Source organism: Meleagris gallopavo, chromosome 1 (assembly GCF_000146605.3).
Source record: "Meleagris gallopavo isolate NT-WF06-2002-E0010 breed Aviagen turkey brand Nicholas breeding stock chromosome 1, Turkey_5.1, whole genome shotgun sequence".
Lineage (NCBI taxonomy): Eukaryota > Metazoa > Chordata > Aves > Galliformes > Phasianidae > Meleagris > Meleagris gallopavo.
The window spans coordinates 183,225,046-183,239,531 of record NC_015011.2 but is presented as its reverse complement, the minus strand read 5'-3'; the positions used below and the strand labels follow the sequence as shown (position 1 = coordinate 183,239,531).

At 42.9% G+C, this 14,486-nt stretch overlaps 1 protein-coding gene across 1 annotated transcript; it reads right to left on the bottom strand.

Annotated features, from left to right (window-relative positions):
- Positions 1-426: 426 nt before the first annotated feature.
- On the bottom strand, positions 427-14,178 carry LOC100543242 (serine/threonine-protein kinase PAK 1-like). The gene is made up of 7 exons (XM_019612316.2): positions 14,113-14,178; positions 12,344-12,460; positions 12,068-12,242; positions 9,565-9,628; positions 8,698-8,746; positions 5,806-5,918; positions 427-580 (listed from the first exon to the last, which is right to left on the bottom strand). Exons 3-7 carry the CDS (start codon positions 12,138-12,140, stop codon positions 442-444), a joined length of 438 nt encoding a protein of 145 aa, XP_019467861.1. The 5' UTR covers positions 12,141-12,242; positions 12,344-12,460; positions 14,113-14,178; the 3' UTR covers positions 427-441.
- Between the last annotated feature and the right edge of the window lie 308 nt (positions 14,179-14,486).

The window sequence follows — 14,486 nt, the reverse complement described above, 5'->3', positions numbered from 1 at the left end:
TTAAAAAAAAAAAAAAATCACATAAATAAAAACAGAGGTATTCTTTCTGAGTATGAAATGATTCACCAGCTATAGTTAGCCAGTCGATGGACACTAACATCATGCATTTTGAGTAGCACGGGCTTAGCTTCTTCAAGAGCCTTTCCCATATGCAGTATGTGTGGGGCTACAAAGAGACATCCCTACTGGGACCAGCAGGTGGACAGGGTAGTTGCAAAGGGTAGTTGCAAAGAGAATAAATGTAACCATGGGAATTCCAACCCCATTTTCCACCACGATCCTCGCTCTAGGATGAAACCTACCAGGAGTATGCTGCAACCCCCTAAGTAAAATCCACCCTCTGCAAAATTATTGTTGCATTAGAGAAGCTGCAGATGGCTGTTGCTGCAGAGCCAGTGACGCATCACAGAAAGCCCATGTCCCCTTCCCCTCACAGCTCACTCAGGGCGAGCACAGCTTTACCTCTCGGCACACAGCTGCAATCTGTCCTTCGTCCATGCAGGTCTCTGTGACAACATCTGTTAGGGAGCCTCCTGCCAAGTACTCCATGACTACCCAGAGCTCTTCTCCTACAAGGTAACTGAAATGCCAAAGAAACAGCATTTAGAAGAAGCAGATCTATGAGCATGCCACCATTTACCTAGTCAGAATGCACTGGGTTTTTAAACCATCATAGAAGTATAGAAAAACCATCTACTTTGCTCAGGCACGGGGGCAATCCTGGATGACACAATGGTTGGTTACCCACAGACAACAGAGAAAGAACACAATATTTTTAAGTATCATGTTTACGGGAAGAAAAAAAAAAAAAAAAATCAATCTTTTTTATGGCACCATTCAGTTTGGCATTCTCACAGAATCACAGAAGTGCTTCCTGGTGTTTAGATTTTGTCCAAAAAATTCAGAACTGTTGCCCAAATATCTTGGGATATTTGGGATATTGTTGTGGATATCTTGCCCCTGGAGACATTCAAGATAACGCTGGATGGGTCTCTGAGCACCTGACAGAGATGTAGGTGTCCCTGCTCATTGCAGGGGAATTGGACCAGATGGTCTTTATAGGTTCCTTCCAACTCCAATGATTCTATGAGGGCTACTGAGTACATCCTTCTGGATGAAACAGCATTTCTACAGAATAAAAAATAAACCAGGAAAAGCCTGGAAGAGCAGCTCTTGCCCCAAAAGGCCTGCAGGAAGATGGAAAGGAGAAAGCTGAGATGAGGGTGAATATTCTCAGCCATTTGTGTTATTATTCTCTTCTGAGAGCACGCATGTTGACATCTAGAAGCAGAAGACCTGGGATAAAGGCACCAGCATTAACTCATGTTAAAAAAAATAATAGTAATCACCAACCACTTCTACCTTTTGGGGCCCATCTGGAAAAACATCAACACAACTTTTCATAACAGACACACAGGTATGACACATTTTTGAAGGAAGGAATCATTAGTTTGGAAACTGTAAAACCCACTTTCAAGTCTATCTGCCCATTTTTGACGGGAGCAGACAGATGAGTCAAAGAGAGAAGGAAGGCAAAGATTCAAATTAAAAGCTTCTCTGCTGGCACTAGAATTCATCAACAAGCTGTTTGCTTTGCTCAGAAAGACTGATCCTGCTAAAAAGTGAACAGCGAATCTGCGAGGAGCCAAAGGCAAAAGCAGGACACACTCCAGGGAACAACAGCGAAGGAGAAAAAGGTTATAAAGTCTGACTCGGCACAGAAAGTAGACAGAGATGAGCCAGACATCACAGGAGTGAGCAAGAAGTTCGCTCTGGCTCCAAAAGAACATACTGCCAGCACCTGAGCTGATGAAAACAGCTCCCAAAAATAAAAACTGCAGTCTAAGCTGTACCTGGATGCTAGAAATATTACAGCTACAGAGAGCTTTTGGTATTAGAGACAAAGATGTGATCTAAGTTTGGTGATGCTGTAGATTGCAGCGAGGCAAAGTCTAAAGCTTCTTTCAGTATCCAGAGCCCAAGGACACAGAGCAATGCTCACAGAGCAGACAGGTCTCCAGCTCCACTACCGAAGTGCTGACACACTGGCAGCTTCTTCCTGGCAGCACAGACCCCAACAACGGCAGAATCACCTGCACAGCAGTCTGTTGGCATGACAGAGGAGCAGAACTGCTTTCAGCAGCATTTCTGTAGGTCAGCAACCTCTTCGTGGTCTCTAAAAGCCACTCCATCCAGACCTCTCCTTCCTGTTCCCTTTGCTGTTGTTGATTCTTCTTCTCTTCCTGCCAATCTAGAGACTCCCCAAATTTTATCAGCACTCTCTCCACAAATCAGCGGCTGCCTGGAAAACCAACACTCCCCTTCTGTGCCACCAGCACCCTCTGAAGCCCAAATCTACTTGGCTATTGGGATGGGCAGAGCAGGATCCACTGTTCCTTTGTAACCCTCTCAGGTTGCACAAGCTGAGAGCAAGCTGGTGCTTCTTCACAGCCAAAAGGGATGGAGCAAGCCAAGGAGCCCACTGCGAACCAAAGCTGTGCCACAAGCAGCACGTGCCAAGATCCAGGCACCTCAATAATTGATAGCTCTGACACAACGTGCAGGGAGGTAAAATTAACAGTGGATCCTTGCCAGCTGACACTGAGCAGGCATAATTTCAGAAGGCAACACGGTGTCATCTCAGGGCTCTTTTCACTCTCTCACCACAGCAGAGGCATTTTAGTCCCTGAGTTGCCTCCTGCAGATGTGCCTCAAAACGGCTCTATCAGATGTTCCTGAAAAAAGCCAGAAATTATAGAATCATGGAACATCTCGAGTTGGAAGGGACCCATAAGGATCACTTAGACCAACTCTTGGCTCCACGCAGGACCACCCACAAATCAGACCACATGTCTAAGATCATTCTCCAAATGCTTCCTGAACTCCAGCAGCTTGGGGCCATGCCCACCACCCTCTGGTGAAGGACCTTTTCCTGATATTCAACCTGCACCTCCTGTGTCACAGTTTCATGCTGTTCCCTTTGGTTCAAGGGGAGCCAGGACAGCCACGTACTACTCTCCATGTGACTGACATCAAAAGTATCCCGGTGTCACACACCGTCACCTGCAGTCACTCTCCAAAAGAAGGCTGGCAGCAAAAGCAGGGTGATGAGCCTTGGAGGAAGGATGCAGCCTACAGTTTTCTCTTCACCCTACTTAATAACTTCAATTTCAGCTGAAGGCTGCATCCTGAAAGGAGGTTGTAGCGAGGTGGGGGTCAGCCTCTTCTCCCAGGTAACAGCGATAGGATGAGTGGTAATGGCCTTAAGTTGGGCCAGGGGAGGTTCAAGTTGGATTATAAGGAAAAAATTCTTGTCAGAAGGAGTGATAATGCATTGACACAGGCTGCCCAGAGAGTTGGTGGAGTCAGTCTCCAGAGGCGTTCAAGAACCATGGTGATGTGGCACTGAAGGACATGGTCAGTGGGCATGGTGGGAATGGGCTGGTGGTTGGACTAGATGATCTTAGAGGTCTTTTCCAACCTTAATGACTCTATGATTCTATTTTGGTAAGGGCAGGAGCTGAGGCAGAGATCAGAGAGATGGTTTATTCCAATGAACACCTTGATGAGCTCCCATTAGGTACTGAGAAGGGGAAACAGAGCCTCAAAAAAAGAAACCAGGTCCCTTGGCAGCAATCCATCCTTCCTCATACTTCCTTCTGGGACAGCAGTAGGCAGAAGCCAGCAAGTTTCATCACTCAGGAACAAACAGGCACACGAGGCCAGGCAGGAGGGATGCAGCTCCCCAGCAGCAGGAAGCTGCAGTTGCAAAGCTGAAGTGGCACAATAGGTAGAAGAGCTCCCACATGCACCCTCATCACTGTTCTGACCATTTGCAGCACTCAGATAAAAGCTAATCCCTCTGCAAAAGATTACTGAGAGAAAGCTGAGGATAAAAGCAGCAGCTCTTGCTGGAAGTTTAAACAAGACAGCAGGACATGCAGCCACCCTGCAGCTGGGATGTACTGCCCAGGCACGGCTTGTGCAGGGACACTGTGATGTACTCTCTAGTGAGAACATGCATCTCAAACAGTTTTCCCAAAACAAAGCCTCTAATCAGCCTGGAGAAATGCATACTTCCAGCCTACATGCAATACTTAAATGTTCTTTTCTACAGTTCTCATTTTGCACAGGTAATATCCTTCTGCTCTTTCTAGGAGAGGGCATCTGTCCTTTCAACAGCACACCTCTTCACAGTTATGCACATAATGTGGGACACAGCACCACCTAAATTGAGTATCACAATGGATGTCGATACTGCAGCACGAGAACTACTCTTTCATATTTCTGCTAGGACATCACAAGAAGCCAACTAAGAAAACAGCCAGAAGATTTTGATATACATGCAGAGCAATATATGCCCAAATATTCTCTCTCAGATTTCCAAAAGTGATTCTAGGTCATGCCCCTCCATTCTATCTTCAGAAGATGAATCACCATTATTCAAGTCTGAAGCTTGCTTATCTGAAGTTTCTGCTTTCTCTACAATAAGCCAAACCTGTAGTTAACCAAGACTGCTTGTTTCTGAAGAGTGCAGCAATCTGGAAATCCTGCTGCAGCCCCAATGGAAAAAGCTGTAACGTAAGATGAATGATTCAAGCTTGACACAATGCATCAGTGTTAAACTGATGCTGAATTCAATTCACTGTGCAACACTTTCGCTCTGTTTAGATTTCAACACATCCTAGATTTCAATGCTGGCAGCTTGTGACTGTTTCCTGGAATTCAACCAAGGGGAGATGCAAGCATTTCTTTCTTTCAAGCAGTGCTTTCTTTCAAAGGCAGCTCCCTACCCCTAAAGCCACCCAGTTGCTCCTTTTGAAGCAGCCAACCTCCAAAATGTTGATGATTGCAACACTACTTCTACCACCCTTATGCACAATATTGATACCCTGTGGGGAAGAACCCACAGCCACATTTGTTTGTGGACTTGGTGTTTTATTGCCTTGGGCTATATAGTGAACTGAGTTTTCATGGCTACATGCATTTATGTTAGAAACAGCTTACACAGGGCAGCAGTCACAGCACTGATTAGTTCTGCTCTGTTTCTGTCCTAATCCAAGGAACAAGTGCAAGCAGGTCCCTACATATGTAAGCAATTATGTGCAGCTCCTGCAGTAAGAAGAAGTAGGGATTCAAGAAGATGTTCCACATGAATGCAAGGCTGAGCAGGAGTAACACAGAGTGTGTACAAGTCCACAGAATTCAGCTGCAAGTACGGAATAAGCTTGTTCCTTACACCTTTCAAAGGATTTTTATACACTGTGCCAGCTCTTCTTTTCTCCCTTATCCACATCCACAAGAAAGCAGTTTTGCTTAGTTCTGTGTTACATGTTATTTACCCTTATCACTACGTAGAAAACCTCAGTGGACAGCAACAGGGACAGGATTACCACCCATGCCTGGAAGGAGTTATGCTAGCAGAATGTTTGTCTTGCTCAGAAAAGAAGAAAGAAGAGGAAAACAAATATAAATAACACAGTTCAATCTATTTTCATTTCTCCTCCAGGTGCAGGGAGGAAATGGCTCACCATGTTAAATTTGGCAGAGCATGTTGAAAAGTGGAGTCCTGGCAGCATGCTGCTAATGCCAGTATCTCTAAGAAGCCTGGATTCTCCATTAGCACCAATTCAGTCATTTGTTTCTCCTAGGATTTGGACAATGACCACTACATCATCCACACCCCAGCCTGACCAGATGCAAGACTGTCCTTTATCTGCATTAAGCTGAGACAGGATCATTTAAGACAGTGACAAGGAAGTGTTTTCCAGAGCTCTTTCAGGAACTCTTTGAACTGTGACATACCTGTCCAAGTAGTTGACAATGTTGGGGTTTTTGTTTTCCCTCATTACGAGGATTTCATTGATAATCAATTCCTTTTTGGGCTGCTGCTGCAAATTCATCTGCTTGATTGCAACCTACAGGGAAGAAAAAGCAAGATAGAGAGCATTACTACAAGAGTTCCCAAGAGTTCTGCCAGTAGCCTTACATTCACATGAAGGGGGAAGCCATTTATTCATCATGAGTTAGTCATTCAGCAACTCTGAGCTCCTGCAGCCAGTTCACTTCTACTCTTGCTGGGCATGTAATGTCAAAAAAGAGCAAGGGAAATATTACTGCTTTCATACTGGACTTTTATATCACTGTTGGACAGCATCTCTAGCTATAGTTTCTTAGCAAGACAGCAGAGAGACTTTTACTCTAGTTTGGACTGATAATTCAAAGACTTCCTGTTTTGAATCAGATGTCTTTGGAAGTTCTGTTTTTGTTGTTGTTGTGTTTGTAGTTTGTTTTTTTTTCATTCCTGTGCAAAATCCTGTGCTTCTATAAATCTACAGCAGAGTGGGAGTGTAGGGAGGAGGTAAATAGCATGGGCTAAGTCACTTTCAAGAGATAATTCTCCTATTTGTTACAGCAAGACCTAGGGGAGAAGAATCACCAATATTTAGATTAAAGGGTGAACATATGGGAATTTGATTCAGCTTTATCCCCAGTTATAACAAAGAGAAATATGGGGAGATTCATTAGCTGTGGTCTATTTGCTTAGTAGCTGTCTACCTGGTTCATTATACCTGTTCCACATGCTTATGTGCAGAAAGCAGTTGGCTACAACATGCTTTGAATTCCTACGTTCAATTCCTACATTCATCATATCCCACAACCAGTATTTCTATGAGAACACCTGGCCTTCAAAGAAAAGCCTTCCAACCACAGAAAACCTTCGGTCCAGTAAGTCTGCCCAGCACAGCAGGAGGCAGAAACACTTTGATAGGCATTGCAGCCCAATTGTATTTGGTCCAATACTTAGGCAAAGGGAGTGATATGTAATTATACCTTGACAAAACTGCTGATTAGAGAAAGCACTATAGGCTAATGGAGAGGAGCCAGTAATTAGAGCTCACAAAAGCAAGGATTAGAAGCAACAAGCCAATATAGGTAGCTACAATTAGCATTTTGATAGTATAGCAGGAGATTCTACTGAAAAATGCCAATACACAAGAAGGCAAGAACAGACAGACATCATACTGCTTTTCCAAAGTATTCATGAGGCTGCCAGACAGTATTTAAGAAACAAAGACCCTGTGCTGCAGTTTGCACAAGAAGAGAATGAAAGATGAAGCAGAGAGGGAAGCATTTGCTGCAGATAAAGAAATTTCAGAGCAATACTGAGGAAGCCTCTGCATGTCCACGCTCCTGTTTGGAGGCACACTCAAGGGCATGCTTGCACAAAGGGGTGTCTTCCTTATCTATGTATTAGGGTACAAAGTAAATAGCTGCAGTTATACTAAATAGGCATAATCAGTGACAATCATGAGTATTCTTAATCCTGGCAGCTGCCCTAGGCTCTCGTATATTGCACAATAAAGAAATTTCTAACATGTGCTGCCTTTCACTGAATCCCTGAGCTCTCAGCGTTGGTACCAGCAGTGCTTCACAGAAAGGAACAGGTTAACAGCATGTCAGAACTACAGTGATCCCAAATGCAATTTTAAAAATCCAGGGACCAATCAAGCTAGTATGAAGGGAATGATTTAAAAGTCTGTTGTACTGCAAGAGTTCAAATATTCACATGGGAGTCACTGAATGGATCCAGAAGGAAAACAGAAAACCACCGAAGGATTTCCTCCTCCTACAAAACTTCTCATTGCTTCAAAATAAATGCAACACCCCTTCCACAGAGGCAGCAATTAAACTCTGTTATTTCCTCAGGAATTGAAAAAGAGGAGTTATGAAATTCACTGGTGGATAAGTGACATTGTACAAATGCAAAGTAGACACACAGTGCTGCAGACTTCCATAAAGATATCTGGAATAATGCATACACTTCCCTCTTTAACAATCCTCCATCTAGCAATAATCATTTCCACAGGTGCTGCATATCCATCACTATTAGTTTATTATGCATGCATGCAATGTGCACAGCACTTTTCAATATTCAGGAAAGAAAATAAAAAGACACTCTTTGTCTCTCAAGCCAAAGGCAAAAAGCAGACGGGCAAAGGGTGGGAATTATTTCTATGCAAGTCAACTGGTGTAAGAGTATGAAGCAAAGGAAAAGAAGATGTAAAAGAATTTACAGGGGGGGAGGAAGATCCCTTACTAGGGACCTTTCTGATAAGACAAGGGGAAATGATTTCAAACTAAACCAGAGGAGATTTCAATTGAATATTAAAAAGTGTTTTTATGATAAAGGTGGTGAGGCACTGGCACAGGCTGCCTAGAAAGGTGGTGGTTCAGCATCCCTGGGGACACCCAAGGTCAGGCTGGATGGGCTCTGAGCACTTGATGGAGCTGTAGGTGTCCCTGTTCACTGCAGGAGAGTTGGACCAGATGGCCTTTAAAAGTCCCTTCCAGTTCATATAACTATATTCATTCTGTAACTATGAAATATCAGGGATGAAGAGAGAAACTTCTGCTAAGGAGCTACCCCATCTCAACATTTGCTTCCAGCCTTTATAGTCACAAAAAGGTTTTTTTTTACAAATACAAAGCAATTCAGGAATTAAAATCTGGGAAATCATTTTTCCAGTTTACTGCTCAGACCACTTGACCGTGCCTCATTAGTAAAGAAACAAATGCTTCATTAAAAACAAAATGTCATGAACCACTGAAAGAACGTCTTTATTTTATAGCATCAACTGTAACTTTCTGTGGATTTTGAATTGAGTCCTGGAGTGGTATTCTGGCAGCACTTACCTCCTGTCCTGTAGCTACATCCATTGCTGTGTAAACTGTACCTGAGGCCCTAAAGAAAAGGGAGAACAATAATAATGAAAGGGGAGAATAATAATAATAAAAAGCTTATTATTGTCTCTTAGCAAGACAGAATTTAATATACTCCTCCTACTACTTGTCTCACTCCCATTCTTCATCATATCAATAATTCCAGTGGTAAATGTAATCTGAAATACTTCTTAGCCAACATCACTACTGGAGAAGTTCCAGTGGGGAGCAAAGCTCCTGGTATGGAACAGTCTGGCCATCCAAATCTTTGCTGCTAAACCAGCAATGCAGCACAGCTTGTAGGACCATGATCTAAACTGGTATGACTGCAGTGCCCTGGCCTGCAGACTGCCCAACGTGATTACAGCACAGACAGGATGAGATAAAATAAACAAATGTGGCATTTGTAGTGAGAGGAATGGGAGTCTGGGCCTCAGCACAGTCTTTCCATGATGTACCTCACTGTAGCCTCTCCCCAAACCTCTTCTTTCCCCTACTCTGCTAAGAGTAGCACAACACCAGCATCGAGGAGAGTTAACTCAGAAAGCAAATCTGTGCTTTCAGCTTTGGATGCTGAAAATAAGCAGCTCCATCCCTGCCTACAGCTATATTTAGCAACCTGAACATCTAATGACATATTTTCTTCTATTAAAACACAATTGCGCAAAAGAACCCAGTCACTGTGACTCAAAACTTTGATAGGGAGGGGAAGAGAGCTTTGGGGAAGGAATAAAAAAAAATGTAATCACCAGCTTTTTCAGCAGACTAACTTAGCCTGGATTCAGTGCTTCTTTCTTAACATAAGGAAAGATACAGGAGAGAAGTGAAGCATATACCAACCCTTGTCCAATCTTCTCAAAACGCGTGTACTTCTTTTTTGGATCACCCACACTCACGATGCTTCCTGCAAAAAAAAATTAAAAAATAATTTTAGAAGCACTTTTCCATACAACTACATCGTGACAACTTCTGTCAGAACAAACATATTTACCACTTTTCCATACCAGCAATAACATAGCCGTTATTGATCTAACTAATAGATTGCAAGACATGGGGAGGAAGCTAGAGAGACCCTCAGAATTGCCCTGGGTATTGCTCAGCTCCTCTATTAGGAGCCCAGCAGCAAGGGGAAGGGCAGGAGGTTTTTAGTAGCAGTTGCCATGCAACTGCAGCCATGCTTTCCTGGGTTTGGAGAGCACCCTGAGGCAATCTCAGCTCATTTTCCCTAATGTGGCTGTTCAGCTGAAAGAAAGTCTATTATTGCATCCCTTGGAGGGTAAAGCATTTGGCTTAATGTTCTGCAAGGTGGTGAGGGGCTGCTCAGGTTCAAGCTAGCCATGAGGAACACAACCTCAAACTTTCTGTAGTGGAGGGAGCTTGTAGAACAAGGGCACAGAGGCACCAAGGCCAAGGATTAAGCTACAGAAGCTGCCAAAAGGAGCATCACTGGAACCCCAAGTTCCCTGAAGACATTGATATTCATCATGTCCTCAAAGCTGGAAGGGAATCATATCCTTCAGGGCTGAGAACATCCAGGCCAACAATTCCTAGAGCTCAGCTGGGTACAAGTCTCCCTACAACATCACCAGGGTTGACTAGATTATCTTTTCCAACATTAATGATTTGATGATTCTAATAGGACCAAGGGATGCAGAGCTGCCTCTGCATTGTCTGCAAGTTACTCAAGCAGCCAACATACGGTGCTGCCTTTGCAGAGGCCTAAGGCTGAGCCTAAGCAGATGCATATTGGCAAGGAAACTGCTCATGGTCATCATGCCAAGAAATCCAGTAGCGAGCAGAGTAAGAGCAGGCTATTTTCAGACACCAATGGCCAGCAGCCAAATCCACAGGGTTTAGGGCAGACAGAAGTAAGAGAGGGGAATACAGCTCATGCCTGGAGAGGAGGGTGGGAAGAGAAATCAGACTGTGTACACCCTACTGCACAATTACTGAAGCAACGCTGTCTGCCCTGAGGACAAACATTTCTGGACAAATGTTCATAAACTTTCCCTTAAAGTCTAACACAGGATGCAAGTTCAGACTGCGAGAGGCAAATGCTTGCCCAAGGCAGTCACAGGACAGTGCTGCAGGGCAGTGACAAGAGACAGCTGTCAGTCTTGCCCTGTTTAACCCTCTCATCTGTAAAAGGGGGTAATGTCTCCTACCTCCCTAAAAGCCAGGTGAGGATTCATTAATGTTTGCACTAATGCTGCACTAATGCTAAGAGGTGGGGATTTACAGAAGCATATTTGCCTAGAATAGCACTGTTTTCCAGACACTGGCTGCCCAACCTGATCACAGAATGGCTTAAATCCTTAATGATATAAAGGTCCTGCTAATTCAGCAAGTGAAGTTGCTGTTTTGAAACCCGTCTTGAAAGGGCAAGTTTTCAAATAGCAAACACTTCCAGCTTACATGCCATCAATGCAATTTAGGCTTAATTTCAGAGGAGTGAGGTACCCAAGTGACACTGTTGAAGTAATGCCCTCAGATTAAGTTTTTCTTGATTCAGGTATTAGCCTCAGCTTCATCAAATGGGGGAAAAAATCTCAACAGAGGTGTCTAGCCTGACTGTAGGGGTGCTAACACAATTTACACCATCTGACATGCAAGTCACGTATGTAATTAACACAGGATTAGTAGTTCAAAGAATTAGAAATGCTCTACCCTAATAAAAGCTGGCCCAGGCTGAGGACAGCAATCAATTGCACAGAACAGCTGTTTCAGCTGTCAAATGCTGCCATAGCACATCTCAGTAATGCCAAGCAGTAGAAGAGCACTTGAAATAACACCCATAAACTGAAGGTAAGGACTGCTAAATAAACTGGGGCACAACAGAAAGACAAGATAACACCCACAAATTTGGGTTATTTACTGGGTATACACACAGTGTCAGGACACTTAAAAATTAGCAAGACATTTAATGTCATGATATCTGGGGAGGTAAACTTGGGTTTGCATGAATTTTCTCTGCCTTTTAGTCACAGTTGAAAGCTCTGCTCACCTTAGGTGCAACATTTCAGTACAATCATCCACACTCCAAAGCTATGGAATATCAAGATGTGGAGCAGTCTCAGACTCCGTGGTTAAGTAGATGTTACATATTCAGGGCTCGTTTTGCAGAGTCTGAGGATCTGCAGCTCCCAGAGCCCTTCAGCTGGCATCACAGGTGCTCAGCTTACATCTACATTCTCCTTCTTCATCCGCCCCAATTTTGGCATGCAGTCACAAGGCAAAGTTTTCAGTAAGGGATCTCAAAGTAGCAGTGCCCAAACATCTCAGCTTTTAAGATACCAACACAAAAGAACATGGAATTTATTTTTTTTTCCCCAAGAAGACATACTTAATTTTTCCAAAATCTCTTCATCTGACATTTTTGGCTTTTTCTTTTGTTTCTCCGCATTCCTGATCAGCATGTCGGGTGTTGCTGTGCTGTTTTCCGAGGGAGAAGAAATAGGAGAGGTGGCCACATCTCTGGTAGGAGGAGGAAGGGGGTCTATCACAGAGCGGGTGTATATCTAAATTTTAACGAATAAAAACAAAGCAGATGATGACTTAAACACTGTGCATCTTTTTAAGACCCAAGTGTGACTGTGCTGAAGGAGGTACTGGTACTCACAGATTTGGTGTGTTCAGGTCGTGGAGCTATCACAGGGGGTGGAGCTGCATCATCTTCATCATCTTCATCTTCAGACACCGAGGGCACTGCAGGGGTCTCAGACACAGCTTTCACATTCTGCATGTGGTCACACAAATAGCAAAAATAAAAAACCTAATTGCTTGTTGTAAACGTGTAACAAGCATTTGATAAAGCTCCTAACAGAGAATGTCTTGAAGGAAACACAGAAATTTATTTATTTTTTTTGCCCAGAGAGGTTGTGGATGCCCTGTCCCTGGAAGTGTTCAAAGCCAGGTTGGATGGAGCCCAGGCAGCCTGGTCTACTACCAGATCTGAAGGTTGGTGGCTCTGCCTATGGCAGAGGGGTTGGAACTTGATCCTTGGGGTCCCTTCCAACCCAAGCCATTCTACAATTGAAGCTCACGGAGGCCTTTACACTATAGACACTGCAAAATAAACTTGGCAAGCTCCTCAACCCACTAGCCCAGTTCTGCTCATGCTCCTGCTTCCAGGCTACCATCAGTTCCCTAGGAGTAGTAGTGGAAAAAGACTTCTTAAAGTATTAAAATAAAGTTATCTATCACTGAAATAAGGGGGTAAAAGATTTCATTGATCACATTTCACATTTCACTGATTCTATGTCTTTGGAGCAACCAGCACACTGACATATATTTGATAAAGTGCCCTTGACGTAACACAAAAGCTTTGTCCATTAAAAACTACCAATATACTGTGAATTTCCTGAGTCTCTCCAAAATGAGAGGTTACTCAACATCTGACAGAAAACATTGGGCCATCTCAATAGACTGGTAACTACTGTTTTTTTTCAGGATTTATTTTAAAATCCAGTGATCTCAGATATTCTAAGCTTCTGAGAACTGATGCACAAATAAGGTGTAATGATGAAAAATGACCAAAAAATATTTTCCTTTTCTTTTAGTAAAGTCAAATAGCAACAACTCCCAGAAGGGAGCAGAACAAGCCAACTCCAGATAACATCATGGCTGTGAGAAAATAAGAGGTGAGAGAACTGTGTGCTCTTATGAATCACCTGAAAGTTTTGTTTATCTCATAAATATACATACATAAATTTTACAGAGCATTTCAGCTCTGTCTCCAAGCAAAGTTGAAGAGGAGTGGTGCTGTCCTGGTAAGGACAGAGTAAAGGTCGAGCAGAGAGGAGGAGAACCTTTTATTTCCTTCTCGGCTGAGATTAGTTTGGTTAATCAACACTGCTTCAATCCAACCTCTCCGGCTAGTGATTAAACTTTGTTAGATCACAGGTGTTTATAGAGACATATAAAACCTGAAGGCAAAGTGGTTACAGTTTTCTAGATTACCCCACCCAAAATAAACAGATGCAGGAATGGATCAATTTATATGAAAGCAGCACTATTTCTACTCATTAATTCACTAACTTTTATTATTTTAATAATAAAGGCTTCTTCTGTGTACTTGGCTTTACCACAGCTTTTTTTTTTTTTTCATGTACAAACAACATGTTCTTTTAAGATAATTTGCCTGTTTTTATAAACATACCCATTATATATAGAATCAGCGAATCATGAAGGTTGGAAAATACCACTAAGATCATTAAGCACAACCATCAACCCATCACCACCATGCCCACTATGTCCCTATGTGTCTTTGAACTGCTTTTCAGATGCTAAGCAAACTGAAAACTACACAGATAAAACTATCAAGTTTTAAATTTTTTTTAAATGCAAGTTTTTAAATGCCCAAACTCAAGAATTGGTGTGAAGGCTTACCAGAGTATTCGATGAATTGTATTCCTCTGCCAACTTATCTGAAAGAAAAATATACTAATGTAATTATGAATGAGTTGTAAACACAGCAGCACTAGAGAGAGGAAAAAGGGACAAACTTCTTTTGGAAGGGACAGGAAAAATGGCTCCTCTTCTTAGAGGCTTTCAGATACCTTCTGCACCCTACAGCAAGTCTGAAAAAGGCTGTCTCAAGTCTCATGACCACCCTACACCTCATTCATTATCCTAGGATCATGGCTTGCAGGCTTGCAGCACTTCTCAGAAGGATTAGCCCTGAAGCAGAATTAATGATTTCAAATCCAATAAAGCTTAAGAGAACAGGTAACTGTATTTCAGTGCCTATGCTGCTTTTTTTT

Coding starts and splice junctions, on each gene's coding strand:
- LOC100543242 (XM_019612316.2), bottom strand. CDS start 12,140: ATGCTGATCAGGAATGCGGAGAAACAAAAGAAAAAGCCAAAAATGTCA. Junction 9,629..12,067: donor AGAGATTTTGGAAAAATTAA/GTATGTCTTCTT, acceptor TTTTTTTTGCAG/GAAGCATCGTGAGTGTGGGT. Junction 8,747..9,564: donor TTTGAGAAGATTGGACAAGG/GTTGGTATATGC, acceptor CCTTTTCTTTAG/GGCCTCAGGTACAGTTTACA.